At 44.1% G+C, this 21,022-nt stretch overlaps 1 protein-coding gene across 3 annotated transcripts; it reads left to right on the top strand.

Annotated features, from left to right (window-relative positions):
- Positions 1-18,866, top strand: LOC147795634 (uncharacterized). 3 transcript variants are annotated; one of them, XM_087131525.1, is made up of 4 exons: positions 1-289; positions 2,829-4,471; positions 13,907-13,963; positions 15,542-18,866. In XM_087131525.1, the coding sequence occupies exons 1-2, from the start codon at positions 122-124 to the stop codon at positions 3,081-3,083; spliced, it is 423 nt and encodes a 140-aa protein (XP_086987651.1). In that variant the 5' UTR covers positions 1-121; the 3' UTR covers positions 3,084-4,471; positions 13,907-13,963; positions 15,542-18,866. The 3 variants fall into 3 exon arrangements, 2 of the variants coding, with proteins under 2 accessions (XP_086987651.1, XP_086987650.1); XM_087131524.1 differs by lacking the exons at positions 13,907-13,963; positions 15,542-18,866 and adding exons at positions 5,932-6,032; positions 6,268-6,680 and having other exon boundaries at positions 2,829-5,609; XR_015423713.1 differs by lacking the exons at positions 1-289; positions 13,907-13,963; positions 15,542-18,866 and adding exons at positions 1,155-2,388; positions 5,932-6,032; positions 6,268-6,680 and having other exon boundaries at positions 2,829-5,609.
- Positions 18,867-21,022: the final 2,156 nt, after the last annotated feature.

Genomic DNA, 21,022 nt, shown 5'->3' with positions numbered 1-21,022 from the left:
GTGTTTCTGTGCACCGACCATTCCCGAAGTTCGTGAGCACGTGGGCCACAGATATTTCTCTTTTCTTGGCCTTTTCAATCATTGAATATGTCGGCGATTTCTGATATAATTAAATGGGGCTATGAAGAATACCGCGAGTTCAGCATCAGTGGGAAAAAGCAACACAGTGTGCAATTTCTGCAAAACAAGAATAACGGAGAAGAGTGGGATGACGTCCATCTTCAACAGCGGGTATTCAGCACAGGTGGTATTTTCCTGCAGCCCCCGTCGCAGCCGCCTCACGAGCAAGGTGCTCTCCAGTCTTGTTTTCTTGAAGTGTAACTTCAGAAAAACTGATTTCTTTTAGTTTACAAGACGATAGAGTGAAGCATTTCCTGTAATAGGAGACATTTTTTTATCATTCCAGTTCAGAGGGCATTATTACTATTGATATGAAAATAAGGATTCTCAAGGTGCATTCAGAATTCTTTCAAGCCATTTCTTCAACGCTCGTGTTATTTGTTTTGTGATTCAGCTACAAGATTTTAGTCTAGTCTCAGTCTTGGCATCAGTTATGGTTAAGGCTTGGGTCTCTGTCTTGGTCATTGGGTTTTAACATTAGGTAATATTATAAGGTGACTGGGTAGGTTTCTATTTCAGTACATATCTTTATTAAGTTTATATTGTCTTGCTTTTTTACTCAGTTTTGATATCTCAGGGTTTCCTTATGTACTTAATTAAATCTTTGGTAAAGGTTTCTGCACAGGTATTCGTAAGCCACATTGTTTGTTTAGAAACGGTAAAAATAATAATAGCCAGTTATGCATTGATAATTTCACATGAATAAAAGGTGTGAATATCCACATGGTAATACAGATTTGTGTTGCAAGAAGACCACATGCCTGTGTTATTCAATTTTAATAATTAAGTTATTTGTTACTTGGCTTGGCCCAGTACTTGCGTCACCAGTGTACTTAGACTCGGACCAGGATTTAGCCCCTAAAGTACTCGGAGTACTTTGTACTTGGATTTGAGGACTTGACTCCAACATTGTCTCCTGATTCTGCCAAATGTTTTTGAAGAGAAATCAAAACAGCAGTGGTTTAAGTTGTGTTAGAACACGACATCAACATAGACAATAGTATTTTTCTAACAAAATCTACCAATTGCTACAAATAATGGCTACATGCACTGTTTGGCATGCACAAGGGTTTATCCACTACAAACACAGGGCGAGGGTTCCCCTCATTTCCTCTGTTTTCTCCGAATGACACAATCTACATTCAGAATTCGCATCTTGGCAAGAACAGAAAAAAAAAACCCTTTTAAGCTTACTATAGTTGAGCTCTGAAGACGAATGACACTGCATCCAATTTGGATGCTTCCATATTTATTTGAACAGATGAAATCGGAGAAAACGTGCTTTCCTTGGAGATGCTCTTTAAACAAACAGAAGTCTTTCCGTTTTTCTAGAAAGAGAAAAACAGTTTTGGTTGCAACACTTTTCCAATGGCAGTCAAAAACCCAAAGGATTTCTATACAGAAGCTACACCGAGCACATTCAGTACTTCTTACGTCCTTTTCAACCACTGGATAGAAATTCTTTTTCATGAAATAATTTGAGGATTTGATGGAGATTATGGGGTTGAGAAGAACTCCCAATAATGGGGGGGGGGATTTTTCCCCAAGTACCCAGTATTCCTCACATTTAAAGTTGTTTTGTATGTGTATTTTGATTGATCAAAGACTTTCCAGAACAGGCCCTAATGTGCAAGTACAAAGACTTTATCATCAACAGTGGTTGACACTGAAGGATTTATGAAAATAAATCCCAAGGAGTTGGGCCAAAATGTAAACAACAAACAACTTTTCAGATACTTTTGCACACACAAATTTGTAAAATCCACTGCTTTGTACTTTGGTGAAAAGAAAAAAAGGCTTACAACATTTGCTGAAATTATGTGCCGAGTTAAGAATGAATTTAGCACCACAGCACAAACTCTTCCAGAGAATGTCTCACAAAGTACAGTGTATCGCTGGGGTGTGGTGGGGATCACATCTGCCGTGGAAGTGAAGCACATTTTTGTGCAAGTGGTACATGCAAGTGCTGTGCTAATTTTAGAAAAAACTTGTGGGAACATGTAACGTGGTCTCCTGCGTTCATATACCCCTGCCCAGCCTACATATGCAAATTTCCCAAGTGCCTATTACAATTTGCTGAAAAGACTTCTGCCCCTTGACCCTCCACAATGCACTGCGGTCCCACCGCCATGTTCGTCCTTTTCTCAGTGCCTTTAATTTACAGACCTGTCTTCATGGCATTTTCAGAGTTTTGAGTTCCGTAACCTTTTGCGTTTGTGAATTGACTTGATTCCTGAGTAGGAATAAAGAGTGTTTTCTGATCAGTTGGTAAGAGTGCTTTTCTTTGTATTTCATACTTTTGTTCTTTTCTGCCCCTTTTTCTGTGCATTATCAACAGGTTTGGGTGTGACCTACTGTTGTAGTGTGCTGTGTATGGCCGTTGAACGGGGCTAGCGGGCAGCCCTTTGTTCTCAATGTGGTGCGTGCGTTCGAAAAATAACGGCCCAATGCTGTATGGGTCTGGCAGTGGAGTGGGGCTGGAGGGCTGCCTCGCTCCTTTGTGGTGCGGTTTGCGTTATCCGAAATTAACGGCCGTGACGGGGAGAGACCCAGTGGAATAAATGGGCTAGGGTTGAGCGAGCAGCTACCACAACACTACCCTTGATCACTGAAGACTACTCCCGGCACCTACTGGTTGGGCTGAGCTGACGTTACCCTCGATTATCATTGACCAAAGCCTAACAAGCTGTTTCTTCTCTATGCTACAGGTACTGAGTGTTGCTACCGGCCACATCCCCGAGCGACCCTACCAACTGATGGCCCAGTGGGGCTTGCGGGGTGATGTCTGCCCCAGGTCCCTCACCAGCTTCTGCTCACCGGGTGACGTCCTCTTGGAAACTGGGCCAGTCAACCCCCTCCTAGCGGGCAACAGGTTCCACGGCTGGCTCACCACGCTCCACCGCCTCAACTGCGGGCGAACCTGCGCTACAACACGGCACCCAGCCTCAAGCTACATTGGATGATGCTAGCCCTTTTGGACTGCTACGCCGCTGGGGCTTTTGTCCTCCACACTCCATCTGCAGCTCTATTATGACCTCTGCCCTGCCGATGGGGCACTCCTCCCAGGATACGACCGACCACTCGGGGATCCTCGCCCAGTTGCATCTCCATCTGTCCCGGCTTCCGGCTCCCCTGCACCGGCAAAGACTAATAAGCATAAGGCCATAATGTCTTCTTCGGCTTCTTCTTTCTCATCCAAGGCTGAGAAGAAACGCCGCTCCGATCCGGATCCGCCCCATGGATAGCGACCCTTGAGTCCCTCTTGGAGGCCTTCTCTTGCCCACAACATAGACTCCAAGCCTCAGGTAGCAGCAACAGAGCCTGACCGGGATTCCCTCATGGCCATTCCTCCGCCTTCGCAAGGGGTGCCCTTCGGAGGTTGAAGTGGCCTCTGTTCTCCAGCCAGACCAGTTTTTCCAGCGGGATACGGCCCTGGATCGTGGTGACTGGACTCGCTCTGACCACAGTTCGGCTCCTCTCCCTCCTCCTGCGGGCCTTCATCTACTCTCTTCTGAGGATGAACACATTGACTCTCTCCAGACTTCAACGTTAAGCTTCAGAGGGTCAAGGCCATGTGGCCTTGAATGCTCCCAAAAACCAAACGGCACCAAGGCCAACTGAAAGGGCACCAAGGCCATTTTGAATGTTGGTGACTTTAACAGACTTTCCTTCAATTTCAACATGGTGTTTAACTTTCAACCTGAAATTTCCATTGTTTCTGTTCACATGCTGAGCATTGACACTGCCTGAATTGTAAAAAGTAAAAACAAATAATACTGTGCTGGTGCCATTCGATGTTGTCATTACTTTTCATGATGCCATATTTTGAAAGTCATTGTACATGCCTACACGGAATTACTCACAAATTCAAAATACATCCCCTTAATTATCTGAGTCAGTTTCAGATTCATCCTCGTCATCTTCCTGTTGCTTCTCATGTTCTGTGCCACTCTCTTCATCTGACTGGTTGAGTGATCTTGCACCTGGTGACTTGGACTCATCAGATTCGCTCAGCATTTTCAGCTTGCCGCATAGAGGTCCGTTGACCCAGTACCTTTGTGTTGGGTCGGCTGGACCTGATACAGCTACTCCACCGTCTGGAAACTGCTGGCTGTGGATCAAACTGTACAGGCTCTGAACCCTCTGGTGAAATACGTAAGAGGGTTTCTGTGATGCTTAGTCCAAGACGTGATCTCCAATCACCCAGAATTCGCTTGATAGCAGAGAACTGCCTTTCCACTCGTGGAGATGCAATTGGGAACACCCAAAGAACCCTGACCACATGCAGAAAGTTGGGGAATTCCTCATGCTTCTGAGTTAGCATTTTGTGCCACAGATCAACTGATCTGAGGTGAGTGTGGTTTCGTGCAATGTTAAGCTTGATTTTCATCCATTCTGCATTGATATCTTGAAGCGGGCATCCCTGCTTAATCATGACTTCTTTGAAATGGTGGGTCAGATTTTTGACATGTTCATTTCCATATTCATGGAGCGCATTCTTGTCAGAGCTTGGTTGGTAAGTTAGTAGGATCCAGGATATCGGCGGCCACCAAAACTTCATCCTCAGTAAAAGATCGCAGTCGAGAGTCAACATTGCTGATGATATCACTGACGGTAGCTCTGGACATCTTGTTGAATGCTTCCACTGTGAAATTACCCACAGTGAGTTCAAGTCCTCTGAATGTCCATTTGTCATCTAGTTTAACCTCTTCTAGTGCTGCGCTTGTCAGTCTCCCAGGCTTTGTCTTTTTCATCTGAAGTGCATCCAATGTTGCTTCAGTGTTAGCTCTCACTTGATAGACAAACTTTTCATTTGACTGAAAGCCAAGGGAAAGCTGAGCCAGGTCATGCAGGATGTCGGCATAGAATGCAAGATTCAACACGAATTTGGCGGACTTCAGTGTCTTGAGGTACCCCTTCAATTTAGCCGTATCTTCTGCTGTTGTGTCCTTTCTCTGATCTGACGCTATGTCCTCGAAAAGCTGAGCCAGGACTGTGTAATCTTTGTCAAGAGATTCAACTGCATTCTTTCTGTGGGTAATCCAACGTGTTCCAGACGCCCTAACAGGTTTGATGACATGAGTCTGAAGTGCCTGTGAGAGCTTTTGACATTCCGTCCAATTCTTGGGTGATCTCTTGAAGATATAGTACATGTCCATCAGCAGCTTGTCTATCTGTGAGAAGAAGTAAAAACAATGGAAATGTAATACAGTTACAAATTTTAATCATATTGCATTTACGTGTAGGTTATCGCAGATTTTGTAAAGTCTAAGTTGTCAAACAGAGGCAAAGTGGGCACTATTATTTGTGATACCTGGGTGAAGTATGTGTTGGAAAATGCATCCTTAAGAGCAAGCTCCATGCGATGAGGTACACAGTGGATTCTCACCATCCAAGAGCATGCAGCTTGAGTCAGTGTGGCCAAATCTCCATTGTATTCACCTGTGTCCACAGATGCCCCATCTGCTGCTGATGCTACCAAAGACTGGGTAAGTTCCAACCGGTGTTCATCACACTTATCAACTATTGAACTGTAAATGGCTTCTGCAGTGCTTCCTTTTGGTTCTGCAATCCTAAAAGGTGGAAGAGTAATTGTTGAAGGTCACTTATGCACTCAATGATTTAGCACACAAGTATTCATTTGTCAGTGAATGTCTTTGCAAGATGTGTACAAAAGAATCAATCATTGATATGACAATGAATAGTTTACAGTGAGATTTTAAATCTCCATCTCCCACAATACTCACCCAAGCAGTTTGATCTCTGGCCTTCCATCTTTGATGATCTTGACCGAGATCACTTCTTTTTCAGAGAATGAGTTATCGGCACTTCCATCGAAGATGAGTGAAAAATAGAATGGTGTCTGGTTTTCTCCACTGCACTGCCAATTACTGTTCATTTCATCAACCATGGTACGTCCTGTCTCATCAATAAACATCTTAAATGCTTTTTCATTTGCATATGTATCCCAAAGGGCAACACCATGTTTCTTTTCAATTCCCACGAGTGCACTGTACACGGTGAATGGCAGTTCACGTTTTGCAACAACATAGGCCAGGTCAAACAGTTTGCACATCTTCTCATTATTGTTTGCACTCAGTGTTGTAACTGTGTTTTTGACGGTCATCTTTGTTTTGGCTGTTTCAGATTGACCCTGAAGTTTCTCGACTGCTTTCAAGTGGAACTGGAACTTGCGGTGTGAAACGGCTGTGTCTTGTTTTCACATTTGTTGTGCCATATGCATCCATGTCACACTTCAAGTTCAACCTCTGTTTCCTAGTGTTATGTACATTTGAAGCAGAATAGTAGTCTTTGCAAATACGACATCAAACATTGCAAACACAGCTGCCGCCTTCTTTGAAGTCTAACCAGCTGCCAAAGTTCCTGGACTTGACTGTGTCAGACCTTGTCTTCCTGCTCTTTGCACTGGACGAAGCAATGGAAGAGGCATTGGACGAAGCATCTACCAGTATTACAGCTAAACATGTTGTAGTTTAGTTATCAGTTGGAAGTGATTATGGCCTGAAATCAAATAAAATATAAGTGTCAGCAATCTAAAAGCAGCATTCACTTGAATCATTGAAGTTTTCAAATATCTTGCTGAATTTTTTTTCTGCCACATGCATTGCTAGTTATTGAACCCATCCCTTTATCTATTTTCACCCCACCCCTTTTATTGCATGCATTTATCGTAATTCCAATGACTCCCACTTGCTTATTTCGAAAAAAAGTCCTGAGAAAACAAGATTCTTGAACGAAAGTCATTCATAAAGATATTGATTTCCCCACGTGCTTATTCAAAAACGATATCTAGGCCTACCCCTACCTAGTATTATTAGCCTAACCTATAAAAAAAATTCCTGGCCCTCAAGTCCAACATCATATGCCCAACTGAAATTCCACCCTTCAAGTTAAATGTGGTTTTGAAAACAGTTGTTTTATTAAATACCAGATATGAAATAAACACGAATTCCCACCCAAGGGTAAGGCCCCATTTACCATGTGTACGCAGCACGCCAAATAATTTGGCTTGCATTCCATGCTCTAACTTTAGAAGATGCATGTGACCAGTGTAACGTCAGGCCTTGTTAAAATACCAATCTCGCCTAAACAATGCAATGTATCCAAACGTTGGCACTTGGCTGCTACACCGGCCATTTTGCTTGCATGATTTTGTTTCAGTCTTTTGTGGGAAGGCATGATGGGCTGGTAGGATGAAAAAATTGATGAAATTCACACCAAATACAAAACGACCAACAAAGTTACAAGAGTGTTATTCAGTCGAGTTGGTCACTGGTCAGAAACATTTATTCAATAGTCCGCCGTTGCATCGCATAAGTGATTGTCAGTGAAATGGGGAGGGAAAAATAGACTGCATGGGTCGTATTCCCGTCCGCAATCCCACAAATATTATTGATGCAGTCTCAATATGTGCAATGTACAGAATCCAATCAGTGCACTGCGTGTAATTCTGTGCTGTGATCTATAACCAGTCTGTATTAAAGTAGTCTGGTGCTACGTTTTTAGCATCACACAACTCAACAACATTGACATGGTTGCAATACCACAGCTACGGGCGACGAATACAGTCGGTGAAAAAAGAAAACAGTGCTTGTGCGGCCATGCGGCAGGCCGTTGACCCAAAAGATACAGCTGATATAAGAAACGGTAACTTGAAGGTTTCAAATACATCTAAGCCTACTGATCATTGAAAAGGGGCACGTCAGCCAGGAGGCCGAAAGGTATGTGCTTTTTTTAAAGGGCATCACGGCAGTTCACTGGTGCATAGTGGCAGTGGCTGCTGTAAAGATCAAAGCCTGCCTATCGCTGGCCTGACCCAACCCAAGGGCTGCCTTCGCCTTCATTAGCGCGACTTGGTACATGTACATGTTCTCGGTCTTCCATCTTCGGATCCTACGCCTGCAGAGCATTTAAACGTCACCCTTCACACCTTGAGTCAACTGAGCCCATCTTCCCGGAGATCCCACTGGATCGCTCCTGCATTGAAATGATGAATGTCCTCTCAAAGGCCAAGTGCTGGCATGCAATGCCGTCCAGGGCTCTGTGCTACTACCGCTTCCCCCAGAAAGATGTCTCTCGCTTCTTGTCAGCTCTGGACATCCCTGATGCTGCTTAGAGACAAGAATTCTTCAGATGCCGGTAAGCGCTTCACTTCCCGATAAGGACAAGGCCAACTTCAAGTCGGTTCTTTGTTTGTTGCTTCGGCCCCGATGTTCGGCCTTCCTCCTTCCGGAGTATATTGCTCAGGCCTGCAAGGAGGGCTCTCCCGTCTCACCTGACTTTGCGGCCCTTGCCCTGCTTGGGCTCGACAAGGGTCTTAACTCCGTCTTTGAGCAGTTCACCCACATATCCCTTTTAGCTACTTCCAGCCGCAGGGCTAGTGCGGTAGATGCTATGAACATTCCCTACGAGTCAGTCAAGAACAAACTTCTCGATCTGCTGCTTCTCGGGGACGACTTGTTCGCTGGTAGATGTACTGATGTCCTCGAGTTGGAAGTGAAGCGCATGGAGACCGCCAAGAAAATTTCACTCTGTGAACCCGCGGCTCCTCCGTTATGGCAGCCACCACCGCCACCAAGACGGCAGCCGGGCCTGTCTCCTCCTTCAGGCTGTCCCTTTAGCCGTCTGTTTCGGCCAGCAGCTCGCTCATCAAACCCCCGTCCAGCTCCACCGTGGACTGCTTCCAGGAGGTTCCAGCCACGACCCGCCAGCCGTAGGTTCACGCCCTGCGCCCCCGGTCCCTTTGGGGGGCGGCGCCAGTGACTGCTCTCCTTCACCTTCGATGGCCACCGATCCCGAACCTGTCGGCGGCCGTCTGGGCAATTTCATCAGGTTCTGGCGGGAAATCACCGCAGACAGCTGGGTCCTCATCACCATCACCCATGGCCACACCCTCTTTCATGAGCTCCCCACCGTCCGAGATGGTCTGTACTGCTCTACTCCCCCTCCCCACGATAATTCCAGGCATCTGGCTCTGGTGGAGGAGATTTCAGAATTACTACGCAAACGAGCCATTATACCAGTACACTCAAGTCATCCACCGATTTCCGTCATTCTTCCTGACACCCAAGAGAGAGCCGGGGAAATGGTGACCAATAATCAACCTGAAGCTGCTCAACAAGTTTATCAGGCCGAAGTGGTCTCGAATGGAGACCCTTAACATGGTCTTGTGCTCTCTACCGGCCAGTTTTGTGTTGGGTCGCCTCCATACACCTGCGGAATGCATATCTTCATATCCCAATACATGACCGGGACCGCAAATTCCTTCGTTTCGAATATTGAGGCCAGATCTACGAGTTTCGGGCTATTCCTTTTGGCCTGTCCACTTCTCCAGGGTTTTCACCCGGGTTGCCAAGACACTCACCGCTCAACTGCGACAGCACGACATGTTCATCTTTCCATATCTAGACGACTGGCTGATCATCAGCCATTCCCCAACGAGACCAGGGCTTCCACCTCCCTCACTCTCGAAATCTCTCACATAAGAAAATTCCAACATGCACCCAAAGATTCTAATTGTGTCCGATTGTACAATGTGACTGATTCTTCATCGACTGGAGTGATTTAAATCACAATAATACGATGGGCATTCTGACAATTACCACGGCCTGAACAAAATACCATTGCGTAAGATGGGAAGGCGTTTTCCCACTTCGCGAACACCTTCTCTGAATGGCAGAGTTACATCTACGCGGGAATGACGAGCAATTGATTGGCTACAACTTTTGGACGAATCCATTACCTTCGGGGTAGATTGATATATACTCCGAATAAAAACGATCAACGGAACACAGTAAAAACGTAATCGGAAAAACACAACATTCAATTCATGCACTGGTTGCACTGTAACAACGGTACGTCTAGGGTTTCTCATCAACTACATCAAGTCCAATCTCAACCCATCACAGAGGCCAGTCTACATTGGTGCAGTGCGCGACCTCCGCAAAGGTATTGTGACTCCCAACACCAGAGCGCATCCTCAACCTGTGTCAGTGCATCTTCCAGTTTCTAACGGCTGAGGCTCCTCGGGTGTTAGCCTGGCTCTGTCTGCTTGGCTTAATGGCCAGCCTGGTCGACCTTGTCCCATGGTGTCGACTACGGATGCGGCCACTTCAACTACATCTCCTTTCTCAGTACCATCCCAAGAGCAACCTAATTACTACCCCGGTATCTCTTCCACCCAACATATGCAATCACCTTCATTGGTGGACCATCACCGAGTGTCTTGTCAGCTGGCCTGCCTTTCGTCCCTCCAAGCCTGGACGTGACTGTGATGACAGATGCGTCGCTGTTCAGATGGGGAGCCTCTCTGCCTCCACTCCATGCCTCCGGGGTCAGGGACTCTGCCTCTCGGGAAAAGCACATCAGCGGGTAGGAACTTCAAGTAGTGTTCAACGCTCTTTGCCACTTTCGTCAATACCCAGTAGGTCGTTCCGTTTAAATCCAGAGTGACAACTCCTCAGTGGTGGCGTACATCAATCATCGGGGCTGCACTCGCTCTCCCCAACTCTGCACCCTTGCGTGACAGCTCTTCATGTGGACTATCAACCAAGGCATCACCCTCCAAGCCGTCCACATAGTGGGAACCAGCAACAAAACATGGCTGACACACTCTTGGGGTGCCATCAGACCGACAGAGTGGACTCTTTATCCAAATGTGGTCAGCCAGATCTTCGCGGAGATCGAGCGTCCTCACATCAATCTCTTCGCATCTGCCGACAATGCCCATTTCCTGACGTTCTGTTCCAGGTTTCCTCACCCGCAGGCATGGGTGACTGACGCCCTACAGATTGACTGGTCGGGCCCTTTGGTGTACACCTTTTCTCCAATTGCCCTCATCACACGGGTCCTGTCCACGATAGAATGGGAGCCATGTCGAATCCTCATCGCCCCGTTCTGGCCTCTCCAACCATGGTTCCCAAGACTGACAAAACTCCTGGTACGCCGTTAATCCTTCTGGTTACATCCTCCATCAGCCCAAGTCGGGGATCCTCCACCCAGCCCAAGTCGGGGATCTTCCACCCAGCATTGGAGGATCTTCACTTGACGTGCTGGATGTTGTCCAACGATCCTTCATAGCGTTGGGCCCTTCTGCAGACGCTGCGTCCATGGCGGCCCGGGGTCGACGACTGTCCACTCGCAAGATTTACAACAATCGACTACATCATTTTACTAGATGGTGCGACAACCACAATGTTTCTCCAACTGAAGCTCCTGTGAGATCTATCGCAGACTTCCTCATGTACCTGTTCCACTGGGGCCTCCAGTTTTCCACTATCTGCAACTATCAGGTTGGCCTTGGCGGCTGTACACTCGGGTTTCAGTGATAGATCGACTGTCTCTGACAATGCTGTGATCCACCATCTTCTTCGAGGAATGTTTGTTGAGTGCCCCCATGTCAAAGGCCTTGTCTCATCCTGGGATCTTGGAAATGTGTAGAAGCCCAACAAGAACATGTAGAGCGTTCTTGCTGGGCCCCCCTTCGAACCGTTAGCTGACGCGTCTGACGTCCATCTCATCATCAAGCTGGCATTCCTCCAAGCTGTCGTTGCATCGAGACGGGGTAGCGAGCTACATGCCATATCAATTGCCAATGGCCACATCCACTGGGAGTCTCGCAGGGTTCGTTTCATCCCATCCATCAGGTTTCTGACTAAAAACCAGACGCCTACCTTCTGACCTCCCGACATATTTGTTCCCAATATAACCTCACTTGTGGGAGACGACACTGACAAGAAATGGTGCCTTGTTTGGACTCTCAAGTGGTATCTTGCCAGAACGAAACGTCGTCGGGAATCTGATTCTCAACTTTTTGTCAATCTAAAGACACTATCGCCCATTGAACGGTCTTGGCTATTATCTTCACTAATCAAGACTGGCCGGCTCAACATGATGGGATGACTCACGCTTATGTCAGGGCCCATAATATTCGGGCCGCTTCTACATCCTGGTCATACTTCAGAGGGGTTCCTCTAGCTGAAATCTGCCAGGCGGCTTGTTGGAAGTATCCTTCCACCTTCACTGAATGCTACCTGAAGGATGTCCTGCAGAGTGAAACAGCCCATGGCAGAGCGACCCTGCACTCGGCAGTCCAGGCAACATCCAGCACTGCTCCGGGCCAGGGGACTGATAGTTAGCCTTAGTAGGTTCGCCGGGTGAGTGTCCACTTTCACAATGCCCGCCTTATGTTCTCCTAGTTATTATACTCCCATGGCCGACCCACCTCCAGGGTACGGTGCCACTTTGCATATGTAGGCTGGGCAGGGTTATGTGAACGCAGGAGACTCCTTCCCCACGTGGAGTTGGTCGGGTCTCCTAGTGATACTTGCCCCTGCCCAGCCGCTCCTGCCCGTCCTTCCCAACTTTGGCTCTTGTGACCTTACCACTTCCAAAAGAGGGACGAACATGGGGGCGGGACCGTAGTGCATTGTGGAGGGTCAAGGGGCAGAATACATAGTCAAGTCTTTTCAGCGAATTGTAATAGGCCCATGGAAAATTGCATATGTAGGCTGGGCAGCGTAAGTATCCTCTAGGAGACCCGACCGACTCCACGTGGGGAAAGAATTGCATTCTTGCAGCAATATACTTGTACAATGTATTTGTGGAAGTCTATTCCTATCCAAAGCCTCTAACCATCCAGGCTTGAATGACCAATCCTAGTTCTAGTCTCGGCAACATGAACCAGCAGGTGGACTTGAACCTCTAACCTTCCAGTCTTGAGTGACCAATCCTAGTAGCTCTCGAAGGTTTGCATGGTGGAATACGATAAGGTAGAGGGTGTTGCGGATACACCATGTGGAAAATATCTCTTTTGAGTATGTGTGGTTCTGAAAAGAACTAGTTACTTGACATTTCGGACAGTGAGTGCTCTGTCCGTCTTCAGGACTGATGCGATCCAACTGTGCTGCTGCTTATATGCTGTGGGTGATCACTTAGGCGTGGGAATTGGGATCCAAGCTATCTGGGTACTGGGGCATGAAGGCCTGAACTGTGTTGAGGGCTGCTGTGGCTGCTCACTGGTGCGTGTCAGTTGGTGTTGGAGTGCTGGAGAGAGTGCCAGGTATAGGGGACCCATGTGGCACTGAAGGCTGGGAGTCTGTGGGTGTAGGGGACCCTTTGGACAGGAGGGGGTGCCAAATATCAATAATGTAGCCGATGTCTTGGAGGACCGTCTTGTTCTTGAAGATTTCAATGGCCTTGCGGATTTGTCGGGGGTTACATTGCTCGATGCTGGCGATGAGTTCATGCCACTTGATAGAATGGTCTGTTTCATGTGAATGTTTAACAATGGATGACTTCTCGTTTCCTCGTCGCCCATGGGCTCGTTGTTCGTTGAGTCTAGTGGTTAGATCCCTGCCTGTCTCTCCGATGTAACCATCCAGGCTTGAGTAACCAATCCAGGCTCGAGTGACCAATCCTAGCTCTAGTCTCAGCAACATCCATCCGCAGGTGGAATTGAGCCCCTATCCATCCAGACTTGAGTGACCAATCCTAGCTCTAGTCCCAGTAACATGAACTAGCAGGTGGACTTGAGCCTCTAACCATCCAGGCCTGAGTAACCAATGCTAGCTCTAAGCACTTTCATGGAGAGATCAAGAGATCAGAGTTGTTCTTTCAGAGTTTAACTTGAAAAACACTTGCAATTAATTTGGAACTTTGAGCTAAAATGTTTTGTGTGTCTTCAGTTATTTGCAAACATCATGAACATGATGGCTTGAAATTGCCAAGGATTTAGCAAATTGGATTTTTCTTGAATTCCTTTCAGTGTTGTGGTTGTCGTGGCTTTTCATGGAGATGCAGTTACCTGGCTGAAGGAGCATAGGTGAGCCATGATTGATTCTTTTAACCACTTCCTGCTGGGCGACCCGTTTTTGAGTACATAGGCTTTATATGCAGAGCTGGGGAGCCCGGAACTGGGACAAAAGAGTTGGGCCTTATAACAAAAGACCGTGCTCAGCACAAAAGATTGAGCTGCTGGGCATTACCAACATTTTTTTGCTCTCAATAGTGGAGATAATCCAACCTTGTTTTAAAACAGTATACCACGGTTTGAGGCATTCAGAGCAAGCGGATTACCACCGGGGACAAAAGCGCTCCACCACCGCAGCGATGAGCCACACAGCACTGCTGCACGCTAATCTGGCCCCTATTGAAAAGAGGTCAGCAGTGCACTATGCCCGTTTCGGGAACAAAAGAATCTTATGTAACACCGCACAATCTGGGCTCTTTTTCCAAGGCAGCAGGCCTGGCTGAAATATTCAGGAGTCAATGAAGGTTACCTGTCAGCTTTAGAGTAGTGCCCAAAGAGTCCTTCATTTGGATATAAACAGCCATTAAATGAAAAGATGAATGTTTAAAGAATTTTGAAAACGAAAAAATCTTAAAAAGGACCCAGCATCTTGTCTTGCTCAAGAAAAAGAGTAATTTCACAGGGAGTTTAGTTCCATTGCCATCAGTCAACCAAGAACATGTATGTCTTTCAACAACGATTTATTTCATCAGTTACCTTTTGGGCTAACTGCAAATGATGGACTGTACCTTTAACACTCCACCCGTAGCCAGGCAGATGTTTTCATGCACATATATAACTTTTCTCTATTATGTGCCCACTTGGCTTTGTTCACAAGATGGCCATTTTGGATTGTGTTCCCTGAATCCACTTCATTATCATTCACTCTAAAATCAGACGGATCCTGATTATTCTGGTTAAGTTGCTGGTATAACCTCCTTTTTTCTCTCATTTATAAAATCAAGGTGACTTTACTTTTATTTATTGAGGCCAATTAAGATAAAATGTTCATAGTACATGCATGATATAACATATAATATGATTTGCATAAGAATGGACATTGGTTGATGTTACAGTATCTCCAAGGGTTCTCGTGATTTATAGGTTAGGTCTTCAAGTAAGACAGTTGAAAAGTCAGCACAAATCAACTTAAAGAAAGCTGAAGCTTTGCATTGAAACTTGAAAAGATGAATGGCCCAAACCAAGATTCGTTATGGCTGTATTTTTTGAGAGTAAAGAAGGAATGTCAGGTAAGGAGACAGAAAAACAAGAAATCAGAAATTAGACTAAAATGCACTGTGCAGAACGCCAGATGACAAACTTACATGCAGCTTCCATGGCGATCCTTTTCTATACAGTGGTCTGTGATAAGGAGTGTTTTGAATAAATTAGCACATTTAATTCGAGAACAAAATGTTTTGGACATACGAGTCACAAAGTTTTTTTTAAAATCTGCTTTACATGATAAATCGGACTTTAGCTTAAAAAGGATGATTTTTAACAACAAATTTGGTTGTTATCCATATTGCCATGAATTTGCTCTTTATTTCAAGTGATTTCATGTAACATAATGCCCTAAAGAGACTCTTGCCATTTTTCTCATCTATGCAGGTGAAAGAACATCAGTGAGCCAAGCAGGGTGAAGTGGTTCCTGTCTACTGTGGTCCTTGGAGGGGCTTCACTTCACAAGATTGGCCAGTGCAAATAGGGTGCTCCTGAGCATAAAGGTTATATTTCCTCCCCCCAAAAAGTGTCCAGCATTGTCTTAAACACAGTAAAAAGTGGTTTCAGGCTTGCGTTGTAGATATTTTAGTCAAACGAAGAAGGAAATTTTTTGCAGGACAGCTTTGGTATCGGTATTGTCTACAGAAAAAGAAGTAATCTTATTTAAGGCTGCAGGGGATCTTTCTGAGAAACCATTCTGCAACTTTACACTCTTCAATGTTTGAAAAGTCTTTTCTCTTGGTTGAATGCATTGAAAATTACCCATGCTTTCCTGGACAACTGAAGGCATTATTTCTGTGATGTCCGGGGAAGACATACATTGTACTTGTACATGTTACTCTGTGCTAGTTTGTGTGCAAACAGGTGTAACATTGAGGCTTTCTTCTGTGATGACATCATAGTTTTGCTGATGAATATTGAAATAACATTAGCATAAAACCCAAAAGGCAGTAAATTACCCTTCGAAATAGTGAAAGAAAAGCCACAAAATAAGATCACAGAGATGCATATTGAAGATTTGTATTCAAACAAATTGATTGCAGCTACCCTTGAAGTTGGTTTCAAATTCCAATTCATTAAAAAAAAACTCACAAGTATTTTGCATTCTGTGCATTAGATAGACTGATTTGTGCACTCAAAGTTGTAGTTTCAAAGTATCTGTGAAATTGTTTATGACAGCACAAAATCATAATTATGCCTTTTTTACTTTCATATAAGTGGGGATTGTATATAACTCTTTAATTCTTGAGTAAGATAGATAAAAAATGCAGGGTATTTCTCAGACATTTCAATTTTTTTTAAATTGTTTTTTCTCCCAAAATGCAGAAGCAGGCATTGTAAATTCCAAGTCACAAGGAGCTTGAACAAGAGGCTTGTTTCTACAAGATTTTCTCAAAGATGGCCCTGTTTGAAAGCAAGAGGACCTGAAATTTTTATCCTAGCAGAATCTTTCTCAAAGTTAAAAGTTACTTTTCCGCTGAATGATTTTTGGGACAGAGACGTATATATAATATCAAAATGAATATTTTGAAGCAGTTGGTATAGAAATGCTTATACTTACTCGATTGAGGCATGAATTTATATCAAACTGAAATACATCAAAGTCGGTATTTAGCAATCCGTGTCTACCCTCATTGGTATGCTGTCTCTGCTGTGTTTGCATATTCAAATTTTGCTTATTTAAATATATGCAGATTAGTTGTGCCCTCTGACCTTTTTTGAAGTTGCGCAATCCTAACCTTTAAATATAAGTTCCGAAATCTTATTTATCAAGAAGCAATTGGCCTGGTGGTTAGCTAGCTGGCTGCCAGGCCAGGGGATCCCGGTTCAAATCCCGGGGTCCCCGGAAAAGGAGGTTTTTTTTTTTTTTTTTTTTTTTTTTTACTAAGTTTTTTAACAAAATTGTGCATGCCCACCTGGAATTGAACCTAGGTCCTTGTGCATAGCAGTTAGTGTCCTTAACCGCTATGCCACGGCACTTTCTTGAAGAAATGTGCTCGTTTCTAAATGTTAAACCTTCCATTGTTTGGACTTAGAATATTTTTCGGCCAAACTGTGTACTGGAGATGGGTAAGGGTGGCAGTCTTAGGGGCTGGAAGTCAGAGAGCTGATAGGAAGGGTAGAGTGGATGGCTGAGGGCTTGGGACTATCAGTATTAGAGCTCTAAGGATCCCATAGGGTTGAAGGACATAGCTTCTAATAGTGTTCCATATTGCTAGTGGGTTTATTTTAGCCCTTGTAAGACTGAGACTTAAGGCTCTTAGAGGGAACTTTATATAAGAAGCTTGGAAGATGTTTAAGACTGGCAGGGCTTAGGCTGCAATGTAAAATATAAAGATGGGAAACAGATGTAACTCTGGCAGTGTAAAATGGTTGAGATTGGGAGAATGGGCCAAGTGGCAAAGTACTACATTTTCACAAACAGAATTAAAACAGTTCTGTAGGTTTAAACATTTATTTCATAAAAAACACAAGTATAATTGAAATGGTTCTGATACATAGTAAAGTAAAGTTTGATAAATATACCTGGAAAAGGCATATTTTCACAGCAAGCTAATATTTATAAACCAAACAAATTTCTGATTCAGAATTTTGGTGAAAATGAAAATAGGAAAGGCTAATAATGAAAGGACTTCCATTAGGAAAATTCAAAGGCATGTAGAACCTTTTCCATGGGATGACAAAAAACTTGTTACAATGAGGTTTGGAATGGTCACTGAGTGAGCTAGACAGTGTTCATGGGTACAGAACTGGTATTTTGTCTGAACGAGAAAAGGGGAGATGTGAAATGTGCAATAAATTGGTCACTTTTTAAAAGCAGGCAACATAGTTGTAAAATTTCTAGTGCCCTAGACTGCAGTCTTCCCAAATCGTACAAATTCATTGGGCCAGTGCTAAAAGGTCATTACAGCAAAAATAAAATTTTGGAAAATACTTTCTCGGTCTTACTTTGAGCATGAAGGGAATGTTGTATTGAAACAGACAACATTTATTTCACTTTTATTTATTAAGCTAGTTTTCTGGGGCCAATATATTTAATTTCAACAAATATTCTTGCCCAATTTCATGTTAAAAAAAGTATTTTTCAATAAGGACCTTTTAATGGAATTTCAGTAAGGACCTTTTATTTTAGCACTGACACAGTTTTTGAAGTGTAGCATTGTGATACCGTTATGTGTTTATTTTTTGGGGGGAGTCAAGTTGGCACGGCGATACTTTCCTCACCTTCCACCTCAGCAACCCAGAATCAAATCTTGTCCGAGCTGATGTGTGCATCGGGTTTTCAGTCCCTACTTGATTTCTTGAATATTTATTTGGGGTTTTCTTCCCACGTCGTAACACTATCCCCATTTCACATCCAAAAAATTGTAATGCGTATTGTCACATGGACCGTAGTTGATAATGACCCATTGAAAATCATCCCATAGAGTTTACTTGTACATGTACATGGCTGCCATTAATAGTTTATTATTAATTGATACATGTATTCATTTCATGCACATTCAGTGCTTATTACAGGATGATTATGAGTGGCAATGAAGAGGAAAATAAATCTTCAGTTTTTAGAGGTTGTGAGCCTTGGACTCAAACCCGGGCTGCTGAGGTGGAAGATGAGGAAAGAGCTGCTATGCAAATCTGACTCCCAAAAAGTGAATTCCAAGCAAGAAATATGCAATAGAAAAATCAGAATAAATGTATCATGATCAAATTATTTGGAATGGTTGTTGAAACGTAATCTGACTAAGTATTTACTTTAAATAGGAAAATATCCTTTTCAGTCATGAATTTGGATGAAAGTATTATGGGAAGAGTTCCATACACTGACATTGCTCATTTCTGCCCTCAGTGGAAATATAAATCAGCCACCAGGAAGCAATACAGTCCTAAAAATTCAAATTTAGCAGGGAAAATATTGAAGCATTTACTGCTTAGAATTTCCTGGCCCAGTACAGCGGGTGTCAAGTGATGTCCATGGAACTCTTTCCCACTAATATACATATGCACATAGACACTATCATATGGTGGCAGGGGCGTAAATCTGTGGGGGGGGGAATGCAGTCAAACGTCACTTGTAAGAGGTCTTTCAGAGTTAGCAGGTTAACTTGTTATAACAGGAACCTTGCATTATCAGGAATGAAAAACAATGAAGAACAAAGAGATTGGGACCTCAAACAAACAGAATGTGGTATTTACAATGTTCCTATTAACAGGGTCCGAATTATGTGCCCCGCCCCCTGGCAATTTTTGATCAGGGGAGGGGCTGATGATTGGATCATCTCCTACTCAGAATTTTTTGGCAGTGACAAAAATGCAGATTCTGAGGTAGATGTATGTTTCAAACTCCCCAACAGTCAAAATGTATTCAGTAGTACTCAAATGGCAGATAACATTCAGTTTGGATGTAAGTTTAATGGCTGCAGGGTGTATATTGATCATATCATGAACAGCGCCCCCTAGTGTTCCATAGCATCCATGAACTCCCCCACCTTGAGTCCATAATTCATATTGCTCAATCCCGAACACAGATTTACAAGTGTACACACAACAGATATATAAACGCACAGACCGCCAGATCACATTCCAAACTAACTGACGTTTGGTGATCAGTGTGGTGCCCGACTAAAATCAAAACTATACGTACAGGGAACTTATAAACAGTTGAAGAATTCCAGCCAACGGAAAATTGTCTGAAGCCATTTTTTGATAGCAAAAAATCCTCATAAATGTGGCCTATATGTATGTAGAGTCAAAACAATGCAATTGCAACACTTGAAAAGAAGAGATAACAGTGCCAAAGAGCAACAAAGTTAACGTACTTTGGAAGCACATATGTGACCAGCTCCACAAAAATGGGTATAAGGGGACATTTTTTCAAAATGAGTTACAGACACATTTGAATTGGTCACATTATAAGCTTTAATTTGGTGTAGGTTTGAACCCTGTGGCATTTTGTAATCTGGAGATACAGTGATTTTTGCATAATCATATCATACACGTTTACAGAATTGCTTTCAGAGATAAAGCCCTTTAATCACAGGAAGAGGAAAAAAAATCAGCCAAGGAGGAAGTCTCTTAATACCCACTGCAACAGTTAGGTTTCTGGTATGAATTGTGAAAGTATTGGTGTAATAGACGCCAAGAAACCAAGAAGTAAAAAATCACCCTTTCCACATACAAACACCCTTAGTGTGAAAAAGCAGTGTCCCTTAATACCCTTTTTGGCAAGGTGGGTCACATATGTACACAAATAAAGGCACTATACGTGCATTGTGAGTAACGCATGTGCACTAAACACGCTACCTTCCATCGTTTTGCCAATTGTTTGCCCATACTTTTTAAAATCACAGATATACATGCGAGACTGATGGTCTGTGCATTTATATGTGTCTGTGGTGTACATTGTACATCATGAATAGCGCCCCCTAGTGTCCTTTGATGCCAAGCATATTCTTCCCTGGTCCCCACACAGATTTACTTCTCTGCAAGGCAGAAGCAAGGAACTGCAGTCTTTTCCTTGCCTGTGTGAACGACTGCTTGATATCCTGATGTGGAAACTTTTCCTCAGCGACAGAGGTGAGGATGTCCTCTCCTTTACACGAATCATCCCAGGGGAAGTCCTGTAGGATCTCGCCCTCCATCTTGCTTCTTTCCTTGGTGAAGGAGGCGAGGGCACTCTTCTCATCAGCACTATGGTCTGGTTTCTCCTAGGGCATGTGCATAGCTTTCATACGAGGTCTGGGGAAGGAATCATTCACAAAAGAATTAGCTCAGGTATCGCAGAAACAGACGTTATGGAAAAAAATCCTCTTCTATGGATGGGTATGAGGCCCGAGCAGGTCCAAGAGGGCGCAGTTTTCCTTGCAAAGC

This window comes from Acanthaster planci, unplaced genomic scaffold, assembly GCF_054643075.1.
Source record: "Acanthaster planci isolate LZ-2023a unplaced genomic scaffold, COTS_SCS Contig1, whole genome shotgun sequence".
NCBI classification, from domain to species: Eukaryota; Metazoa; Echinodermata; class Asteroidea; order Valvatida; family Acanthasteridae; genus Acanthaster; species Acanthaster planci.
Note: the sequence above shows the minus strand (reverse complement) of the source record. Positions and strands in the feature narration are given on the sequence as shown.